Below are 22,619 nucleotides of genomic sequence, written 5' to 3' on the forward strand. Positions count from 1 at the left end.
TATATAATCCTTGGCCAGTGTCCTAGGAAGACTGAGTGAACCAAATTCAACTGTAAATTGTAAAAATAGTGGCCCTGTGAACATTTGAATTCTTTGACAGGTAGCAAGCATTTGGGAGACTAATTTTTTGAGGGTGTCTCTCTTCTCCGAAAGCCATGTCCAATCCACCAAGGCTAAGCTGGACTACCTCGATTTGCCCATTTCCAAAACTGTGGTCACAGATGGTACCTATTACCAGGTTTTGCCTTGGGTGGAAGGAAAGGTGGACTTTCAGCTCCATGGTAGATTAGTTATATTAATGGCCTTAATTCCCCATCCTTCCCTGAGTCCAGCCCTTTCCCCTTAGTTCTTGCAGCTTCTCCCATGAGAAGGTGAAGTGCATTTCCCTGCCCTGGAGTCTAAGTTTGGCTGTGAGTTTTCCTTTAGTCAATGTGACACGAGCAAACATAATGTACAAGCAGAAGCTTGCAAACCACTCTTTCTGCTCTTGCCCTGGGCCAATGGCATGAGAACATGCTCAGGCTACCCTGCCAGAGGGTAAAACACGAAGAATAGAGTAAAGGTGCCCCCATCATCCCAGCCAAGACCATCCTATAGTAACAATAGCCAGACAACCCAGCTCAGGTCAGCCAGGCTAATCTGAGACCAGCCCAGATCTGCCCAACCCAATGTACTTACTGGCCAAGTAGATATTGATTATAGTATGTCCTTGAGTTCTCTTAACCTTTAGATATTTTTAACCATCTCATGCCCTTTCCTTAAACCTTCTAAGTTTACTCTTACTTGGAAGCCATGTATGTATATATTTTAACTTATAGTAGTTAAGAATTGATTCAATTACAATAAAAAAAAACAAATAATAATGGCTTAAGAAAGAAGTTTATTTCTCTTTCAAGTTTAAGAAACCTATTGGGAAGCAGGACAGAGCTGGTAGGCATTTGGCACAGTTTGAGTCCCAGGCTCCTTCTATATTGTTGCTCAACCCATGTGTGTCTTCCATTTCCAGGTTACCTCATGGTTCAAAATGGCTTTTGGACCTCCAGCTGTTGCATCTACATTCTAGCCATCAGGAAGGGAAAGCGATGAGCTCATTTCATGTAAGGAGAATTCTTAGAATTTATGAATAGCACTTCTATTTATATCCCATTATCAGAACCAGTATAGTTTCCAATAGTAATATGGCCACACCTAATTTTATTTTATTGTGTTTTTAAAGATTTTATTTATTTATTCATGAGAGGCACAGAGAGAGAGAGAGACAGGGAGGCAGAGACAGGCAGAGGGAGAAGCAGGCTCCATCCAGGGAGCCCGACATGGGACTTGATCCCCAGTCTCCAGGATCATGCCCTGGGCTGAAAGCGGCGCTAAACCGCTGCCACTGGGGCTGCCCCACACCTAACTTTTAGGAGGGATAGGACCTATAATCTGACACCTTCTCCAAGGTAACATTTGCTCAGATAAAAATCAGTCAATTTATTAAGGAAAAGGAGAGCTAGCATTCTTTCCAAGAGTATGCCACTTTATTCATAATAATAATAGCTACTATTCAATTTGCTCTTCAATAAATAGGTGGTCACAGAGGGAAATCAGACACCAAGGCTAGAAGGCAGGGCACCCAAACTATAGTCTCAATTCTATCCTGAATCGTATGACCTTGGACAAGATTCTGATATTCTCTGGGCTTGTTTCAAACCATCTGAAATTGAAATCCAGTATAACTAGAGACCCCAGAGAATACTTCCAGTTTGCTTCCAACTCGAGGCTTCTCCCTGGGGCCCTTCCTTCTCCAGGTCTCAGCTGATGTCATTTCTTTAGCAAGGCCTTCCTCCTTGCACCCCTGCCTCTGGCATGGTCCCTACTCATCTCATACAGCTACAGTCCTTGTCCATCATAGCACCTGTAATGATGTGTGATGAGGTATTTACTGACAGGCTTGCTTGCTAAAGGGGTGTCATGTGACCATGAACCCCATGAGGGAAGGGGCCACATTGCCTGGCCATCTCTGTATCCTCAAGGATCCTCAAGAAATACCTGCTGGTTGGATGACTAATGGCTTGAAGTCTTGGTCCCACCTCCTAAATGCTTATAGGTACAGAACCCACCCTTAAGAATGCATATTCTAGAAGGGAATTTTTTTAAAAGGTGGAAAGTTCAATATCAAACATACTGTGAGTGTAGGAGGAGCATGGTCTGTGGCTGGGGGAACTTGAGAAGATTCTTCCTATGGCAGTGTCCCCACTGAGACTAAAACCCTTATCCACCTGCTTCCAGAAGCTCTAGGCAGGTACCCAATGGCAGGAGTCTGGGGCCCAGGTGTCCTAGTCCATTTTTCAGCCTGGGCAAAATTCCTGCACCCACAGAGCACTAGAAACTGCTAATTTGTACATGCAAATACAGCAATAATGAACCCTCAGCTTCAAGTCACCTTGCCCACGCCAGCATCTAAACTACCAGTCACTGACTCCATAGCACCCTCCAGGCTGAGAGGGGCCCTCCTGGTGAGAGGCCTGGCTTTGTCATCTTCCCAACAACCACCATGCCACTGCCAGCCTTCAGCCCTGCAACGGGGCATCACAGCATGGAAGCCCGGGGCCCTGCAAGGACCCTCTGGGCTGAGAGGTAAACTGGCTCATCCCAGCTTCAAATCCTCTGATGGAGTGAGGTGGGGGCTGGTCTCCAAAGCACAGGCACATAGCCCCACACGACCCCCACCCCAATACTGTCTGATGGTGACAAACACCAATACCTGTAAGGGCCCCGTGTCCCCCGTAGAGCCCCCTCCCTGCACGAAGTCACGAGGGGCTCTCAGCAGAAGGGTGGGGGCAGAGCCAGCCGGAGAACAATGGGCCCAGGCGAGGGGGGAGTCGGTGGGGTTCCCTGGCTGCCTTGTCATCGCCATAAACCTCATTACCTCGCGGTCCCCTAGGCCGCCTCTCTCCTTACCCAAGGCATCCGCCGGCTTCGCTGCTGATTCCCACATGGCGTGAAAAGCTCTTAAACCCCCCGCTGTATTTTTAATGGGGGCAGTGACTAATTTAGCCCTACGCCACCAACCGTCAAATCAAATCTTCTGTTGGTACTTACCGAGGACTCACCTGGGCTCCATGGGGTTCAGGATAAATCTGGAGCTGGAGAGGGCCCAGAGACGGTGATCTGGCAAGCCCTGGAATGCGCTGGTCCTGCCCACAGCCTTTGGTGGCGTCTCTAAGGCAAGCCTAGCTGTGGACCGGGCCGGACTGTGGCTGGCCACACTTTGGGGAACAGCATGCCTGCCCTGAGTCTCCCCCCAAATGGCCAAGTCTCCAGGGGACTAAATAATATTGAAGTTCATTGCCTTCGACTTCCAGGAATTCCAAGGGTGACTGCTCCCTTTGGCCCACCACTGGCAGGAGTCTGCCCTGATTTGCAGGTGCCATGGGCATTTTATAAGACTAAATGCCCCACCCACGTGAGATTCTTACATGCGGTGGCCGCGGGGGAAACTCTTACAGGTCACCAGAAGCCCCTTGATATGGGAGTCAGAAGATGCTGGGTATAATTGCTACAAATTCCATGCCCGTGACTTTGTATTACATTGTAATTAGGTGCAATCTGTCTGCCTGTTTCATTTCCGCTCTGCAGAGGGTAATAACCAATTTTCTTGCCCCTTGTGAAAAGTTAACAAGGGCTTCCCCACGCAGGTTCTGAAGCCGCAGCCTCTGATTGGCAAGTCAGCCAGGCACCAGCATGACGGAGGGGTGAGGAAGGCAAGGCAACTAGGATGTAAAATGTCAGGAAACACCCCTTCTTGGGGTTTGCAAGTACAGGGGGGCCTCCTGAGATTTTGTGGTGTAGGCACCTCCCTTGCCCCGCTAGAGCCCTGGCTGGCCCTGGCCACAGGTCTCAGCGCTTCCACGTCCCACTGATCTCTGGGATTGCAAACTGGCTGCTCCCAACTGCCTCGGCTCTGCAGCGCCCCCAGCCCTGGATCGCATGGGACTGGAGGGTTACCCCCAGCTCTTGTCATGTCCTCACACCTTGGCCACAAGTGGAATCCAAGTCCCTCCTGGGGTCCTGGCCAGGTAAGGGTTAACCACCTGCCCATCCCCAGTGGGAGAAACAAGGAAACATCATGGGTCAGCCCACTTACCCCTGAGCTTCGTTTCCACAAATGAAAAGATCAGAGTGTTTCATTTTTAAGAGTTCCTTCTGTTTTGACTTCGGTGGCCACCTGCCACCTGATCCAGACTACGCGTGTTAGGTTTCTATGTGTCCTCTTTCCCAAGGGAAGCTGGGTCTGTGGTGTGCAGGTCCCCACAGGCCCCCGTGATCCCATGGGGACTCACATAGGGACACAACACCCTATGGGTGACGACAGTCTCCCCACCCCACCCCACCTCTGCCCCAGAGCCCCAGGCCGGGAGGAGAGAACCAGGCAGCCAATGCTAATCGCATGGATTCCCTTTATTGAACTGTACTAGTAACTGCAGTCAGATTAAGTCACATTTAAAAGCAGACCATCCAGTTGCACTGAAACCGATTATATTCATTACATAGTTTTAATCACTGTCCGGTGAACTGGCAAATCCAATCAAAGCATTAGTCTTTAATTAAAAAATTAAAAGGAAATATTCAGACAATAGCCAAGCAATCACATCACGATGCACAATTACCTAGAATTGCAATTAAAAAGTAGTTAACCGAAGGGGGGGAAAGAAAAACAAGAAAGAAAAAAAAAAAAGAAGCAAAGGAAAAAAAAAATCACACTAATCCTTTTTTTTTTCTTTAAAAACTATCAATATAATACATGAAGGAACAAAGGACAATAGCCTCAAAAAGCGGGTTTCTCTAACTCTAGAAATGTAGTCTTCGGCGGAAACTCTAAAAGCACACTAGCTGTAGCAGGACAATAAAAAATACTGAGCATGGAATACTTTTAATCTCTGCCATTAATATTCATTTCCAGCTGCTTATAATAGCAGCGCCTCATGGCCAAATCATTAGAGTTTTACATCTGGGTTGCAAATGACACTTTGATTGGATGTAATGTTCAAATGGCCCTCCCCACGGCGTCTCCGGCAAGCCTTCTGCGGAGAGGTGTCCTGTCGAGCGGTCCCTCACTGTGCGTGCTGGCTCATCGTGTGGTTCTGCAAAGGCGAAGAAAGGAGACACGCATGAGGGCAGAAGAATGGAGAGCAGGCCCGGCCCCTCCCACTCGGTGCATTTACGCCGGGAGCCACAGAAAAGCGGCTCGATTATTACAACACAAAATGCAACCCGGAAAAAGTGCTCGGGGGACACAGCTGCCAAGACGCCACGTTGATCGGGGGCTCGGGGATGGGTTCCTGTTGCTGCCAACCTGGGCTCTCTAGAAATTGTTGTGTTTTTTTTTTTTTAAAGACCGTTCAGGTCTTACCACGGGACTGGCTCTAGGGAGGGCAAGGGGACGTGCCAGGAGGGGGTGGCGGTGGCAGGAATTAAAAACAGCCTTGCTCACCTCTCCATCTCCCTTTTGCCCTGAGGAGGAGGAGGAAATTATATCTGATCGCCTGCAGGCTTTCCCCAGACTCCCCCCTCCGTCCCTCCTGGGAGCTGCTCCGAGCCTCGTGGAGGGAGACAGCAGATGTGCCACGCGACTCTCCGGCCAAGAAACACCCGAGTGGCACAGACGTGCCGAGGCGGCGGGCGGCAGCGGTGCCTGCGGCCGAGGACGGGTCACCCGGCAGGGAGGGCGCTGGAGGAGGCATCCTGCCAGCCCGGGCACGTGAGCAGCTCTGGCCAGAGGCATGTGCGGTCTGCCCTAGTCCCCCCGAACCCACCCGGGGCAGCCAGGGCCCAGGTGGGCCCCTCCGGCCAAACGCCTCCCTCTCACCGCAGCCCGGGTGAGCCCCTCGGCCAGCAGGGTTGTAGGAGCCAGTGGCCTGGGGCTGGGGGGTGGGATTTGGCCTCTAAGAGTGATTTTGTTTCTTTTCAGTGGTCCCTGTTTGAAATCCAGACCCATCTCATCAAAGCCTCAGGTAGTATTCAAGCTCTTGCCACCTGGAGAAAGGAAGCAAAATGCACCCAGGGGACAGGAGCCCTGCTTGGAGCAGCACAGGACCTGCAGTCACAAGGAGCGAGGTCTGGGTGGGGGGTGGGGGTTGCTCCTGCCTCCCCCCACCCAGGCAGGGCAGTGACTCCTCTGGGGCCCAGAGCTGCCAGTCTGCAGCTCTGCCGATGACCACCAGAGGTCAGACGTGGCGCTGCGTCTCTCCTGGGCTCCGGGTTGAGCTGTGAGGGCCACCAGAGGATGTCCCATGCCCGCAGCTTTGCAGCTTTGCGGGGGCACAGGAGGGGGCCTGGAGCACCCCCCACTCCATGGCCCAGGCCCCCTGTGGCAGCCTCTTCCCACTGCCGGCACTGCTGCTGCCTCCGTGGTGATGTCACCAACCCTCGCGGCAAGCTCCACGCCAGGGAGAGGCAGTGCCCGGTCCCCACACAGCAGATGCCTGCTGATACCCGCGGCACAGAGTGCCAACCACCGCTGTCCCCTTTCCTTGGGCTCCTGGGTATGGATCAAGCAAGCACACGTGCTACATGCCGTCAGAGGTACATTTCTCTCAATCCTCACAACAGCCTTACGAGGTAGGACATGGTAAGATGAGGAAATGAGGCTCAGAGAGGCTCAGTGAGGGATTCAAGGTCATTCCAGCTGGGAATCAGGCAGGGTTGAACCAGGCAACTGGAATCCAAGAAAGCCAGGGCCTGGGGCGAGAAGGTAGGCTTCCAGTGCCCTGCAACTCCTGGGCATTCCAGTCCACGGATCATCCACACTCCACACCGGGCATGAGGACAAACTCTGCCAGCGTGGCCTGGCACCTCGGCGGGGGTGCCACGGACCCAGAGGCACAAGGCAGGTTGTCTGAGGCCACAGATGGGATGCGGCGGTTTCCATGGGAACGCCCACCCTCCAGCCGAGGCACCTCTCCCTGCACTTGTGTGAGCACAGGCAGCCAGTCCTGCGGGGAGCCAGACCCACCCTACAGCAAAGCATCCACCCAGCTTCCAAGCCTTTGGTGATTCAGTTCTCACCTCCTCTCCTCCCTGCCAAGCAAGCCACGCTTGGAGTCCTCTGGGCACATGGTCACATGCAAGCCCTGCAAGCCCCTCAAGGCACTTCCAACCCACCTTCCACACATCTATGTGCCTCCCAAGTACAAGCCTAGTGTGCTCTGCTGAGTTGCAGACAGGAAGGCATCACCTCCCTTCTCAGCCCCACAGTCCTTGGCCCGGGCAGGGCACACAAGGCCCAGTGGTGACATGGCAGGCACAGCTGCCCAGCCAGGAACGAGTGGGGGTCTCCCCCTGCCCCCCTGCCAACAGCCGGTCGATTAACAGTGCCACGTGGCCAGTGCTATCTGAGTGTGGTCAGGTCCTTCTTTATGTAGGAGGGAGTGGGGGTGGGGGGTGGGGAGGACAGAGGAGGTGGATAAACGTACACAGTTCTTTTTCTGTCCTTGAATTATGGTTGCACCACAAAGTAGACATTGTAAATATTTTTTAAGGAATCAATGGAAGGATAAATAAACAACTAAGTGTATGGGTAGGAAGTACATATGTGGAAAGGGGAGAGAGCATTTTGAGTGGAAGGCGCAGCACAGACAAAGGTATGGAGGCTCGAATGAGCCTGGCAAACACAGGCCCCGGGGGGATGACCCCCGCAGAGGTCACATGGCAGCCTGGGAGGGGTTCAGACTGAGACGGTGGAGGCCCTGGACGCCCCTGAACGTGGACTGTTCCATAAGCAGCTGAAAGCCAGAGATGATATCTGATCTCTACAAAACGCTCAAGGACCACCCGCCACCAACACAGGCAAACGGAGGTATCCCAGGATCTGTGGATAATGAAACAGCCTCTTGCCAGGATGCCAAGAACAGGGCCAGTTTAACACACGTGGTCCACACCGGCTCCTCCGCGGGCTGCTGGCAGAGAAATCCAGGAGGCGGGAAGCTATGCTGAGGACCACTGGTCAGGAAAATATGAGAATAGATGCCACTTCTCAGGTGAAAACCGCAGTGGGCCTTTCCTCTTGAGGAGCAATATCAGGCAGTTCTTCAGTTAGACTCAAGAAAGGACTTCCGCAGAGAGTTCTGAGACAGAAGGGTAAAACTTCCTTCCCTTAAGTTCTCTAAGAACAAAAGCCCAGGATGTCACAGCAGATGGAAATGTCGAAACTTGATGCCCCAAGGGGGCCAGGCCCCAGAATTCATTCAGCATTGCGTTATTAACTACCTGCTGGATGCTCTGCTCTGGGCCAGGCACAGTGCGGGGTAGGGGAAGACTCCAGCTGGGCCCGGCCCTCTCAAGGGGCCTGATGGGGGGGCGGGGGAGGGGGGCGAACTCAAGACACAGACACCCAAACGTTTGTGCAGGATTAATGGGGCAGATGGCGGCTCAGCGAGAGAGAACCGGTCCGTGCCACCCAATAAGTGTGTGCGCTGGGGGGTGCTGAGGAGGCCAGGTGTTCGGCCGGTGAGGGCATCCGCTCCTCCACGAGCTGAGGGCAGTCTCTGGGAGGGCAGAGGGGGTGCGGGGACCCGTCACCAGGACTCACCAATCACCCCACACACCTGTGCGTGGAGCGGCTCCTGGCAGAGCCACTGCCGATCGGCACAGCTGAATAAACCCGAAGACCCGCGGCTCCTACCCTGCGGCTCGGAGCCGTGGTTCGAGGGGCGGGGGGCTTCATCAAGCCATCTTAGAGTCCCTTCCACCCTCCCGGCTCTCACAAGGGCATTTGGCTTAATGTCTATTTCTCTATTTATGCCTGTGCTATATTTAGCCCCTTCGGAGAAGGAAGAAAATCGTTTTTTTAAAGATACTACCAACCCTGCAGATAAACACTTCCCGGCACCATAAAGGCCGGGGATGGGGTGGGGGTGGGAGCCAGGAAGGACTGGAAGGCGCCCAGAGGGGAAGCCTGGCATCCACAAGGGCCTCTCTGCCTGCCAGGGAGACGCAGGTGTGGGCCGAGAAGCAGGTGAGAAAAATAAAACGGGGGGTGGGGGTGGGGAAGGGAGGGAGGCGACGGGGGCATTGGGTTGCGGCCGAGATGCATTCCCTCAGCAGAGTGCATGCGGCTCTCGTGGAGAGAGGTTCCTGCTAGGGCCTGTTTCGGGTGCCTATGCTTGGCGCACTGCGTCACCTGCCCCGGGGACACAAGTTAGTGATGGGCGAGAGGATGGCGTGCCATCGGCCTCCGGGGTCCTGCTGAGACCCCTCTCCCTGCAAGTTGTCTGTTGCCAGCAGAGCGCTCAGGCCCAGGAGCCCTTAGTTACGGGTCTGCATTCACTTACCTGGCCACTCATTCATTCAGCAAACCTTCACTGCATCCCTGCCAGTTGACAGCCACCATGCTTGTCGCTGGGTGTTTAGCAGCAAAATGACCCTGATCTAGAGCCCAAGCCAGGGTGTGTGTTGGGCACACAGGGAACATGGGAGGAGCATGGAGCCTGTTGCTGGACCTTCCTTCCCCAAAGGCTGATGCACACTTGAATGGGCCAGTCCGAGCTTCTGGCCTGGTCCCATTCTGGTTCCACCCAAACCAGGAGGCGTCCCTCACTCTAGGCCTCACCATGATCACACATGCGCATGTGCACACCGTCATAACCCTCCCTGGTCCACAAGAGCGGTTTCTTCTCGAGGTCCGGGCTCTGTTTTCTGTCCCTTGATCTGGGACCCTGCTTGGTCTCCTTTTGACAGCCACCCACCACAGTGTTGAGTAGGGGAGACTAGAGGTGCTGGCCACCCACTGGCCTGGGAGACACGGTCTGTGAAGCAACAGGAGATTTCTCCACACACCCTGAGACGCATAGGCTGGAGAGGACGTCTCTGCCCTGTGCGTCACTCTTGGATATCACCATTAGCCACTCCTCCTGTGCTCCAGCTACTCTGGGACAAAGTGCCTGGAAGGTCCTAGCATCTCACCTGGCCCTGGGTAACCACAAGGAGGCAGGACACCTTGGAGGGCAGAGATGAGTAGAGTCTTGGGTTTGAATCCTGACTCTGCCACTTCATAGCCGTGGCCTGAGGCCAGTTCCTTGACCTCTGGGGGTTGGCAGAGGGAGGGGTGGTGATAAAAGAGCCTCTTCCTCAGAGGCCCTGAGGATTCAGGAAATAATGTGCACGGACTCCTCCCAGGCCTGGCCAGGAGAAAGTGCTCTGTAAATGGTATCCCTGAGAGCATCTTGAACAGGCAGGGAGCTCAGTGCGAGAAGAGCTGTTTGTTCCCTCCTTGGGTCCCTGGGCCGCCTTGGCACCACAAATGCTGCAGGACTTGCGGTGGAAGCTGCATGGAAGTTTGATGGTCTGAACACTGTGCCTCTCGCAGCTCCTCCTCCATGGGGAAGGAGATGTCGGGAGATTTTGCTTTCGTCCCTGGAGCAGCAGGCATCGGCCACAGGAGTTGTCCCCTCCCCACAAGCCCCCTGGCCACAGCCTCAGTACTCACAATCCACTGCTCTCCCTCCCACCAGGGGACAGAGTGGGGTATCTGGTGGGAGGGGGCAGTGCAGGGAGACTCTGTGGGGGAGGAAGGTATGTGCTCCTCCATTTATTCACCTACTCATTCGCTCATTCCTTCTTCCACAGCTGTTCACAGAGTCCCCGGGTGTCAGGCCCCAGCTGTGCACTGGCATATAGAGTTTGAGGCTCCAGTTCTCTGGAGGAGCTCACAGTTCCACGGGGAGACCCTCACTCTCAAGGGGCACCAGAGGAGGCTCTCGCATCCCCATGGCAAATTAAGAGTGCAGGAACGCTTAGCAGCCACCCACCAAACGTCCCTCCCTCTGTCCCCTGCAGAAGCCACCTGGCTTCACCCTGACTCTACATCATCTCCCTCTGGTTCGAGGTTGGGAAAGAGGCTGCGGTCAATGCCCTGTCTCCCCACTGCCCACCACTAGGCCGCTCCCGAGTGGGCCGCAGCCGTGGAGGCTCTGGTGAGGCTGGCTTTACAAGGAGCTGTCTCCAGGAGCCAGGACCAAGTCCAAGAACCTGCCTTAACCACGGGAAGATGTTCCCTCTGTTTCCAGGGGAAAAGGTAGACGCTTCAGGCTGACACTGCAGCCGTGTTCCAGCTAAGTGGGATTCTGTTGTTTTGGTCATTTAACAAACACGGAGCCCAGTGCTACGCAATGCAGTGGACAGAAGATAGAATAAGCCATATCCTGGCCACAAGCTCGTGGCCAGAGGAGGGGGTGACATTTCATAAAAAGGGACTAAGGAGAAAGGACTTTTGACTGGCATGTACTTAAGGAAGAAGCTGGCTTTCCAGCTGCCCTTTGAAGATGGCTTGGTTGGGGTTTGCACTGCGGTGTGTGTGTGCACGCGCACAGAGCACAGAGATAGCTCTCCAAGGAGGACGATCCGCCCCACCACCCCGGGGAATGGCCCGGAGGTGCCAATGATACTGATAATCATCACAGCTAACATGTATCCTGTGCTCACTGTGTCCAGGCATTATTCTCCACCCTTCATTACAGGAACTCACGAAACCTCATAACCACCCTGAGAGTTAAGCACAACGACTATCCCTATTTTACAGATGAGAAAACTGAGGCAGCGAATGACGAGCGCTGAGGTCCTGCAGCTGCTGACGGCTGTGCTAGATCTGCACCCATGCAGTCTGTGTGTAGAGCACACGCTTACCCACGGCGCCGTTCTGCTTGTGAAATGTAGAAAGCACAGCATATGCTGAGGGAACAATGAATAATTCAGCTTGGCAGAAGCACAGGGTATGTGCCATGGAGACAAGCCTGGAAAGGAAGGTGGGGGCCTTATTGATGAGACTCCGTGATGCGAGACGAGGCAGCTCGCCCTTAAATCTGGGCCATGGGGAGCCATCGAAGGTATTTGAGCTGTGGAGTTACAGGAAAGGCAAGGAACAGGGAGACGCTCTCATCTCCAGCCAAAAAGGTGAACCAGCAGGGCCTCCGTGCCTCCCACCGCCCTCGGCTCCCTCCTGGGTTCGCCTCCCCTCTGCCACCCAACACTCGAGTTATACCTTTCCCTTTGGGAGGGCACAGACGCAGGCAGCCCTGCTTCCCTCTCTGCTGTGTATCACCTGGGCAGCCCCTCTCTGCTAGTGAGCACTTATTTTTAGAAGCGTTTGACAATCGTCCAAAGGTCTAAGACGAACAGATGGCCTGTCTTAAAGGCTCGTATGTTCGCTAGTTTGCACTTCTGACAAACGGTAAGCGCACTCGAGAGCACGCCATAAACAGCACTGAATGAATACTCAGAACACAATTTAGCTAATGCACGTCATTAAAATTAGGAGTGAGTGATGGCCAAGGTTCCCTCTAAATGCCTGCCCGGTGATGCAGCCGCTCCCCCGGCGCCCCGGGCCATGACGCATACGCACCCCGTGTTCCCTCACAGCCCCCATCCAGCGGGGCCGCATCTGTATGACGGCACGGCAAGGTCTGCCCTGAGAAGTGACACCCTCCTTGGCATCGGGGTCCTGGGTGAAGCTAGTGACCCACTGGCCCAGGACGAAGCCCCAGAATGTCTTCGGACGCAAAAGCAGCTCCCTTGGTGCTCTGGGACGTGCGTGCGGCTTTCCCAGTCCTGTCTCCCAGACAGCGAGACGGCTGTCGTCTGCCACTCTCGAGCAGCAGGAAGTGAGCGTCGCACCCGCTTAGCCGGGGAAGTCTGTCTCTGTCTCTCGGGTGAGAGCCTCAATTCATCCGGAACTCCCGGCCTGCAGGGAGATTCCAACTTCCAGGGAGTCACAGGGTTGGCTTGTGGGGAGGATGTGATTTCTTGGAGAACCATCTGCAAAAGTAGACTTGGAGCTTCAAAGTCACCTGGGGACCCGGGACAGGGAGCTGTAGGACCCGACTGCTTTTGCTGGAGGTGTCCCCAGGGGGCTGACCACTGGGTTTCTGGAGTCCCAGTGGTGGTGGGAGGGTGGGCGAGTGCCCCTGTCCAACACCCTGCAGCACCCAGGACCCAAAAGACCCCAGCAGGTGGCCTGGCCCACGACCAATTCCACGAGTGGGAAAAGATCTTCCTTTGAGTGAAAATGTGAGACAAAAGGTTGTTGTGGGGAGAAAAACAGCCCAATGAATTCCCAAAGGGGCAGGTTCTTTACTGCTGTGCTTTGGAAATAAAACCCACTGGAGGATAGATTCGAAGGAGGGAACCTGCAGCCTTCTAGGAGGAGCGCAGGCCGTAAACAGGCTCCCATTCGGAGTCACCCAACAAAAGACAGAAACTAATAATGCCCGTCTGGAGGGACAGTAGGCTCAGGGAAAGCACACTTCAGAATGCAAATGTGCCCAGTCACTTTTTGTGTGCAGAGCATCACAGGCCAGCAACCAGGTGACTTCAGGTAGTGGCTGCATGAAAGAAAGCAGGAGTTTTGTGGCTGGTGTACATCAGGGCTGCTTAGAGATCTGCCCCACCTCAGCAGCCCAAGTCACCCTGACCCCGAGTCCTGCATTAATTTGCTGCCACCAGGGATGCCTGGGTGGCTCAGTGGTTGAGTGTCTGCCTTCGGCTCAGGTCGTGATCCCGGGGTTTCAGAATCGAATCCTGCATTGGGCTCCCCAGGGAGCCTACTTCTCCCTCTGCCTATGTCTCTGCCTCTCTCTGTGTGTCTCTCATGAATAAATACATAAAATCTTAAAAAAAAATCTGCTGCCACCAATGTTGCCATTTTTCCAGAGGGAGAAGGGGTCCCCAGTGGCTGGCCCCCTTTGAGTCAGGGTACGTAGCAGACTCAGGGCTAAGGACTGAGAATCAAGGATTCTGGGCATGCTGTGCCAGGTGACCATAAGCCTGGTCTCTGTCTGGACCTCTGTTCTGTCGTGGAGGGGACACTGCACTGGCCCGTCAACCTCCTGTGTCACTAGAAAGTCCATTCTGACCACATCAGCCAAGTAAGTACCTGCTTGGAACCGAGACCTTAGGGTACAGCTCATCTCAAATATGAATTAAAATCTACACTCTTGACAGAACATGAGACACTTAACTCTGGAAAACAAACAAGGGGTAGTGGAAAGGGACGTGGGCTGGGGGTTGGGGTGACTGGGTGATGGGCACTGAGGGGGGCACTTGACAGGATGAGCACTGGGTGTTATGCTATATGTTGGCAAATTGAACTCCAATAAAAAATAAAATTAAAAAAAGAGAAAAAAATCTGCCCTCAAAGAGCCCGAGTCAGAACCCTAAAAGATATGACTGCAGCCTGCTGCAGCAGAGCAGGAACCCAAGCACACACACCACCTTGGGGCCTGAGGGCAGATGAACCAGATATTCTGAAACTCCATCGAAATGGCTCTGGGTGGACAGGTTCCCGAGACCAGAGAGGATCTCTCTCCCCAATCTCAACCTGTGCATGTGTGAGTCACAGACCACACACAGAACACTTCGGAAAGACTGAGGCATCCTGTCAGTGGAGGCACCAAACTCACAACAAATGTAGATGTCTGGAAAAATAGCAGCTGACGTCCAGGAGACCCAGCGGTGGTGGTGGGCTCCTCTGACTGTGTGCAGCCAGCCCGGACAGAGGCCCCCAAACCTGGGGCGGGGGCGCGGCTACCAAGTCCACCCTGCAAGTGAGTGCAGCCCAGGCCGGGTGCAAAGCAGTAAGGTATGGTGGGGACTGAGTCATCCCAAGAACCCAAGCCTTGTTGGAAAGGGGCAGTCCTCCTCACATCTGGTCTAGAAAACCAGATTTTAAAAATACATAGTGGCTCAGTGGCTTAAGTGTCTGACTCTTTTTTTCTACTCAGATCATGGTCTCAGGGTCATGAGATCAAGCCTTGTATTGGGCTCTGTGCACATGGAGTCTGCTTGGAAGTCTCTCCCTCCCTTTCCCTCTGCCCCTCCTCTCTCCTTGTCTTAAAATATATATATAATGTCCCAGGGCACCTGGGGGGCTCAGTTACGCATCTGCCTTTGGCTCAGGTTATGATCTTAGGGTCCTGGGATCGAGCCCCACACTGGGCTCCCTGTTCAGAGGGGAGTCTGCTTCTCCCTCTGCCCCTGACTTGTGCTCTCTCTCACTCAAATAAATAAATGAAATCATATATATATATATATATATTATATATTAAAATATATATATTTTGTGAGGACCTCAAGATGCCCCAAACATCTTCTAGCACACTGGCTGGGCAGACACCCTAGGGCCAGAGTGGAGGTAGCGGTAGCGACACCACATGCACCCATCATTTAAGGTTCTCACCCCAGAGAATAGGATCGTGGGACCTTGCATAGCTACATTCTGAAGAAGAAGGAGAGTAGAAGATGAAGTTGAGGCCAGAACTGTCCTGTGTGTCCCGTGTACCGCTGTCTGTGGGTGCATCCCCACATGCAGCTGAATCTTTCCTGGTGGGCCAGGTGCATGCAAACCAGGGAAATCTCCTTCCCCAGAGCCACACAAGAGCCCCAAAACGGCCAGCTCGGAGAGTGGGACCAGGCAGTCAGTCCTCCTTCAACCACTCAGGCCAGCCCAAGTGTGTCCTATCCACCTACTGGAGAGTCTCGATAATTATCCCTTTGTGCCTTCCTTTCTCCCAAAGAACTTAGGAACCCTCCCACCCATCACCCACTAACAGTATCTCAGGCACTGTTGGGGGACTGCCCCTTGGGGTGCTTGTGAATGCAACACGGTACAACAGAGCTCCTCTTACATCCCACACTTGCATACACTTGACCCACACAGTCAACACTCCACAGTCACACATATACTCACACTTACTCACAGATACCCATAATCACATACACACACACATACACTCACAGATAACTCACAGTTACAGACACACAGATTCACATATATCCTAGACACACACGCACACACACACATGCACTCCCAGATACCCTGCAATCCCAGGCACACACCTGTACACACACATTCACAGACACATGCACACACACACAGACATTACACTGACAATTTGCTGCAAAGTGGATCAGGGGCTGGTTGTCATTCTTGGCATTTTGTCTCCCCTGGGTGTGCAGCTCATCTGTCCACACTCATACCACCAGCAGGACCCCTCTGGAAGCCCCCGCCTGCCCATGACCTGGGTTCCCTTGGGGGATCTCTCTCCTTGGCCATGGGAGCAGAGAAACTCATGTGCCCATAAGAGGCATAGCCCGGGGTCTCTCCTCGAGGGGCAGGTAGTGGGGAGAGTTCTGCTTAATCCCCTAGGGGGTCCCCCCCCACACCTAGAACTGCATATCCCTGCCCACAGTCCTGCCAGAGCTCCCCACACAGGCCATCCTCACTGCCCTGCACACTCCCCCAGCTTCCCAAGGCCCTATCCCCTCTGATATCTGTCCCCCCAGAAAGGCCTTCCCGCCTTCTCAACAAGGGGCCACCCATCCCAGTGCAGCTCTGCACCCGCACAGCTGTCCTCCTAGCACCTTCCTCAGCCTGCAAGGACCTGGTTGTCCCCCTGCCATGAGAATGCCCTCATCGGCCGTGCAGAGGGACCCCATCTCTTAATTCTCTGCCAATCCCCTCACATAGGCTCAGAGCCTGTACCTGCTAAAACCTCAGCGAGCATTTCTGAGATGACAGCCAGCAAGCGACGGAGGCGAAGCACAGCCTCCACTGGCAGGGTCAGGGAGAGAAGAAGGAACAGAGTTGCCCCCTCCTCCGCGTCCTTGCCCCGCCCTGCCCAGGGCACTGAACGCTTTTCTCTTAAAAGCGGAGGGATCCTTTGAAGACATTATGCTAAGTGCAACGAGCCGGTCACAGAAGGACTAATGCTGTATAATTCCACTTCTGTGAGGTTCCCAGAGTAGTCAAATCCAGAGAGAGGGAAAAGGAGACCGGTGGTTCCTAGGAGCTGAGGGGGGGGGGGGGGCGGGCATTAAGTGTTCAGTGGGGACAGAGTTTCAGTTCTGCAGGAAAGTGTCCTGGCTGGTGCTGCTGGGTGCACGACAAAGGGAATGGCCTTAGCGCCACTGAAGCGTTCACTCGAACATGGTTAAGATCGTAAATTTTACGTTATGTGTATTTTACCACAATTAAAAAAAAAAAAACAAAACTGGTTGGGATCATACAGGCTGGGCAGGCAGGTAGGAAGGAGAGGAGAGAGGTCTCGTGCTACAGAGACAGCCAAGACGCTCAAGGCCCATCCTGAGCTATGGCCCTCACGTCTCTGGCTCCAGGCTTGGAAGCAGGAAGCTGTACAGGCTGTAGGAGCGAGATGCAGCCTGTGGAGGCCTTGGCCGGATGGCGGGGGGTAGCAGCTGTGGCAGCGTCCAGGGGACACGTCGCCTGCCAAGCGAGCCCTGGCTGGCGTTGGATGCAAGACCTTCTCTGCTTCTGTGCTGTACCAGCCTTCCCGGGCAGTGACTGTGCATGTGCTGTAGTCAATGGCACGGCTTCCAGGGCCAGGCCACGTTAGGACAGGGGACCTCAGGAGACTCTACAACCAGGGGCTCTCTCCCCTGAACGCAAGGGCCCGAGGCATGCCGCAGCAAAGCCTTCCTGGAAATCTCGTCCAGAGGACTGGAGCTCTGACAGCTTTCAGACCCTGCCGGACAGAGGTGCCCGTGTTTTCCCTGCTCTGTGCTTGGAGAGATGGGAAGGTGAGTGTGAGGCACAAAATGAAACATTTTGCCATGTTTTAGGGGGGGAAAACGTGGGACAGGATTGTCCCCTTGAATTTTTCTGAAATCTTTCCAGGCCTGTAACACTTGAAATTTTTATTCATTAAATTTGGATGAGAAAACCCAGCTCTTCATATAGTCATCATATTTCACAAGCCAAAAACCAGGACAAGTAGCCAATGGCTAGGATGGAATACTTGAAATCAAAGCTGTCCTGGAAAATCTAGGTCACACGGCCACTAATTATACAGAACACATATGCTGAGGTCCCTAAACTAACCCAGGGCTTTTAGGTTTTATAAATGATATTTTAAGACTTTGACCATATCCATTTCTACTTTCCTCCAAATTTTTGCTAAAACAGAAACTTTCCTATGTTATCAAAATTTCTAGAAAATTAACCTCTGTGGATGGAGAGCTGTTCTGGCAGATATTCTGAGGCCCCCCTCAGAAAACATGGCCCATCCCCCCCAATGGCTTCCAGAGCCCACATGGCCCAGCTCCCTTCACTGATGGACCCCCAGGCTGCAGGGCAGGAGTTCTGAAGGTGGACCTAATTTGCTGTGATGAATTGTGTGCATGCCCCAGCGATCAAAACTGCAGCTGAGACCGATTATATTTAATGATTGCGATGGTTCTTGTGGAAACACGTCAGTGTATATACCTCTGCCCAATCAAAGAAGAAGTCCAGCCTGGCATGTGGCAAAGAGTGATCCCTGCCACCCAGAATGGGAAGAGCCGCCCCCTCCTCAGGAGCTGGTCCCACTGACGGAGCTGAAGAACGCTGGGGCCCAGCCTGCAACGCCTTGTCTGCCCTTCTTGTCTACACTCAGTTTCCAACCCAAATGTGGGCACATCATCACTGCCCACACACCTGCCCCACCATGGCCTTGTGGGTCTCCCCTGTACCTTCCCTCCCCCCACCAGGCAGAAGTCGCTGGTTTCCAGGAGGCAAACCAAGAAACATCTACATCCCCAGTCTGTCCCATCCCTCTCAATTGACCAGAAGGGTGTGTGTGTGTGTGTGTGTGTGTGTGTGTGTTTTCATATGCAGTTTTAGGGTGGAAAGAAAGGTGGGCAGGTAAGCATGGAATTAAGAGCATATATGGAAGGTGACATGAAAGCAGTGTAGTTCCTGGAACTTTCTTAGTACTTGATACTAATGGATGTGTAGCTGGCTGGTTGGCCAAATGGATGGATGGAAGGAAGATGGATGGCTGACCGATGGGTGGATGACTGGCTGGATGGCTGGGTAGACAATGGATGGGAGGATAGATGGCGGGATGGTGGATGGAAAGACAAATGAATGGGGGACCCCTGGGTGGTTCAGTGGTTTGGTGCCTGCCTTCAGCCCAGGGCCTGATCCTGGAGACCCGGGATTGAGTCCCACATCAGGCTTCCTGCATGGAGCCTGCTTCTCCCTCTGCCTGTGTTTCAGCCTTTCTCTCTGTGTGTGTCTCTCATGAATAAATGAATATAATCTTAGGAAAGAAAAGAAAAGAAAAGAAAAGAAAAGAAAAGAAAAGAAAAGAAAAGAAAAGAAAAGAAAAGAAAGGGATCCCTGGGTGGCGCAGCGGTTTGGCGCCTGCCTTTGGCCCAGGGCCTGATCCTGGAGACCCGGGATTGAGTCCCATGTCAGGCTTCCTGCATGGAGCCTGCTTCTCCCTCTGCCTGTGTTTCAGCCTTTCTCTCTGTGTGTGTCTCTCATGAATAAATGAATATAATCTTAAAAGAAAAGAAAGAAAAGAAAAGAAAAGAAAAGAAAAGAAAAGAAAAGAAAAGAAAAGAAAAGAAAAGAAAAGAAAAGAAAAGAAAAGAAAGAAAAGTGATCCCTGGGTGGCGCAGCGGTTTGGCGCCTGCCTTTGGCCCAGGGCCTGATCCTGGAGACCCAGGATCGAATCCCACACCGGGCTCCCGGTGCATGGAGCCTGCTTCTCCCTCTACCTGTGTCTCTGCCTCTCTCTCTCTGTGTGTGACTATCATAAATTAAAAAATAATAATAAAAAAATAAAAAAAAAGAAAAGAAAGACAAATGAATGGATAGAAGAGTGGATGGATAGCAGATGCATGACTAGTAGGAGAAAGAGGAGAGCATGAATACATAAGTAGGTAGGAGGGTGGAGGGGGTGGTGGAAAGACAACGGGCTTTGAAGTCCAAATCCTACTTTAGTCACTTACTGTACCTGTGACCTTAGACAAGTCACTTTGTTTCTCAAAGTTCCTGTTTCCTTGCCTGAAAAGTGGGATGAATAGTACCCACTCATAGCCTTGTTATGAGCTCCAAATTAGATAACATGGACACAGTGTTCACAACACGTACAATATACAGACGTTCAATATTGTCATAATCAATACCAACCACGAGGTTCTTCCATCATTGTCAACTCGAAAGCATGGATGACCCCACACTTCTGATGTGGCGCCGTCAGAAGGAAGGATGGAGGAGACTAAGGTGGTGCCCTGGGTCAGGGACACAGCTGGTGGACGGTGCATCCAGGTCTGGCTTCAGGGTATGGGGGGGACCAGTCACTGAGCCACACTTGCCTCCCCTGCTCAAACACGCAAACCATGCAGGTGGCATACACTCCCCATTTCTGCCCCTGGGACCCTCTTTTCCTTGCAGGTATCCTATACTTTATTGTCCTTCCCAAGCCTCAGCTTTCTGGTCTGCAAAATGGCGAGAGCAAAGGACACTCCTCGTGGTACCAGGTTGTTGAAGTGCCAATGGGATAATACTTACCAACCAGGATGTGTTGCAGCAGGAGCCTGAGACTCAGAGCCCAGGTGGGTAAGGAACCAGGTGGGACAGACCAGGTGGGGTAGTCCTGAACTGGGGAGCACATCCCTGTGTCTAAAGGGGTACAGCTGGTTGCTGCCACACAAAAGTGTGGTCCAGGGATTTCTAGGTCTGATTTGCAGAAAAATCAAGAACTCTAGAGGACAGAATCTGGGGCTGGTGGTCTGGGCCCAGCACTGACCAGCTCTGTGGCCTAGGGAGACTGCCTCTCTGTGCCTCAGTTTCCTTACTTTAATAATAGAGGCATTAACACTGTCTGCTGCTCAATAAGCACTATATGTTAGCCACCGTAATTACAGGAAATCTCCATTTTGACACACAGATCACCATTTAAAGATTTCAATATCCCTGGCCATGGCCTGGAAGTTTTCACCCTCCATGAGGCAAAAATGTTCAATGTTACTATGGTAATAACTTTTCCTGGTGTGTTACTCCTCCCCTCAGCGGGAGAGGAGGCTGGCGGGGTCCTTCTCCATCATTCTGGAGCACTTGATTGGGGGGAAGGAGTTGGCACACTTTCATAGCCCCCTGGGAATCCCAATCTCTGCTCCAGACAATTTCAGCATCTTGTGTCCCCCTCACCATACCTCCTTATCAATGTGCTATTTTTTTAAAAGATTTTATTTATTTATTCATGAGAGACACACACACACACACACACACAGAGAGAGAGAGAGAGAGAGAGAGAGAGAGGCAGAGACACAGGCAGAGGGAGAAACAGGCTCCATGCAGGGAGCCCGACGTGGGACTCGATCCCGGGTCTCCAGGATCACGCCCTGGGCTGAAGGCGGCGTTAAACCACTGAGCCACCCAGGCTGCCCTCAATGTGCTATTTTATCCAAGACCCAAAGAATATAAGATGCTCCAGTATTTGATGTAACACAGTGAACAAAATTCAAGTATAACTAATTCAAGTATAACACACACGTGAGCCAGTCCAGTTTATGAGGTGTTATGAGAAGTTGTGTGTCGGTGACATATGGTAGTGCCTAACAATATATTGAGCTCCTTCTATGTGCCCAAACTGGGCCGCCAGGACTCCATACACGATCCTTACACCTCCCGACTGTCACCGTTTTACCGATGAAGCGACGGAGTCTCAGAAAGGAGAAGCGGCTCTTGCTACATCGTACAACTGGTCAGAGGCAGGGCTTGGATTTGCGTCCAAACGGCCCAGGCTTCAGGCTGCTTCCTCTCCTCTTGCTGCCCCCTGCCCACCCCCCTGCCACCGAAAGGAGACACCGCACCAAACCTGTCACCACCTCCGCACGGATCCTAGGACACAGGGCATCTCACTGCAGCCGTGGGCCAGCGCCCGCCAGTCCATGTTTGATTTTGTCTGAACTCCAGAAGCAGAGCGAGTGAGGCCACGTTCATTATTGACACAGCAAAATTAATTTCTGCCATCTCCTCCCTCCCCCTCCGTGCCCGGCCCCCACCCCTCGCCTCTCCTGTGAGCGCGGACGCACGGCTGCTGACTGGCGCTCCTGAAATGCCAACTTGCATTTCTCATCATTAATTTCTTTCTAAATGTCATTAGTAATTGTTCCTGCTCGACCAAAGAGCGCAATCCAGGCTTCCGCCAAGAGCACCCGGTTCTCGCCTCTCAGCTGGCGGGGGCCGAGCACCCCCAGCCAGGCCAGACCCCGGCACCCTTGCAGGAGGCAGCCAGCCCCGCTCCCAGCACGCTGCGTCGGCAGACAAAGCAGGCCTCGTGCTTAACAGGAATGGGCTCCACGACAGAAAGCCGCCGCCCGCGGGATTGGCGGAGTGCTTCGAGGCTCAGGCTCTGCCGCCAGCCGGGCGGTCTGGGTTCAAGCCCCACCTCTGCCACTGCCTAGCTGTGCCTCAGTCTCCCTAGCTGCAAAACGGGAGAAGAACAGCGCTGACTTCATAGGATTGGCCGGAGGACGAATCAGGAAGCTTGATGCAGAGGGCCCCCCCGCAGTCCCCAGGGGTGTCTCTGTTATTGTTATCCCCCACCTGACCGGGGTGAGGTCGGCCCTTACCAGCTGTGTGACGTGGCATGATATGGAGTCTCCCATCTGTGAGAGCCGGACATCACAGCAGCTCCACCCCAGGGCCGCCCCCCGCCGGCTGGGCGCTGTGCCCCACATTCCACGAAGGCTTTGCTGCGCCCCCACAAGGAGCCTCCGCGTCCAGGGGAGGATGGTGAGCCTCAGAGGGGAGGTCATATGCCCAAGGTCGCAGTGACAGCAAGAAGCAACTC

The 22,619-nt window shown here is 53.3% G+C and overlaps 1 protein-coding gene and 1 long non-coding RNA gene across 8 annotated transcripts in view; both read right to left on the reverse strand.

Annotated features, from left to right (window-relative positions):
* Nucleotides 1-862: 862 nt before the first annotated feature.
* Nucleotides 863-3,503, reverse strand: LOC129514249 (uncharacterized). The gene is made up of 2 exons (XR_008665364.1): nt 3,085-3,503; nt 863-1,059 (listed from the first exon to the last, which is right to left on the reverse strand). It is a non-coding gene; the product is annotated as an uncharacterized LOC129514249 (long non-coding RNA).
* A 925-nt stretch (nt 3,504-4,428) lies between these two features.
* ZNF423 (zinc finger protein 423) overlaps nt 4,429-22,619 on the reverse strand; it is a 334,130-nt gene continuing 315,939 nt past the window's right edge. For all 7 annotated transcript variants that reach the window (XM_055332687.1, XM_055332689.1, XM_055332691.1 and 4 more), the window contains one exon: nt 4,429-5,126. In XM_055332687.1, the coding sequence (XP_055188662.1) occupies nt 5,097-5,126 (30 nt within the window). In that variant the 3' untranslated portion in view covers nt 4,429-5,096. The remainder of the gene's footprint in view (nt 5,127-22,619) is intronic.

This window comes from Nyctereutes procyonoides, unplaced genomic scaffold, assembly GCF_905146905.1.
Source record: "Nyctereutes procyonoides isolate TBG_1078 unplaced genomic scaffold, NYPRO_anot_genome, whole genome shotgun sequence".
In the NCBI taxonomy this organism is placed as follows: Eukaryota; Metazoa; Chordata; class Mammalia; order Carnivora; family Canidae; genus Nyctereutes; species Nyctereutes procyonoides.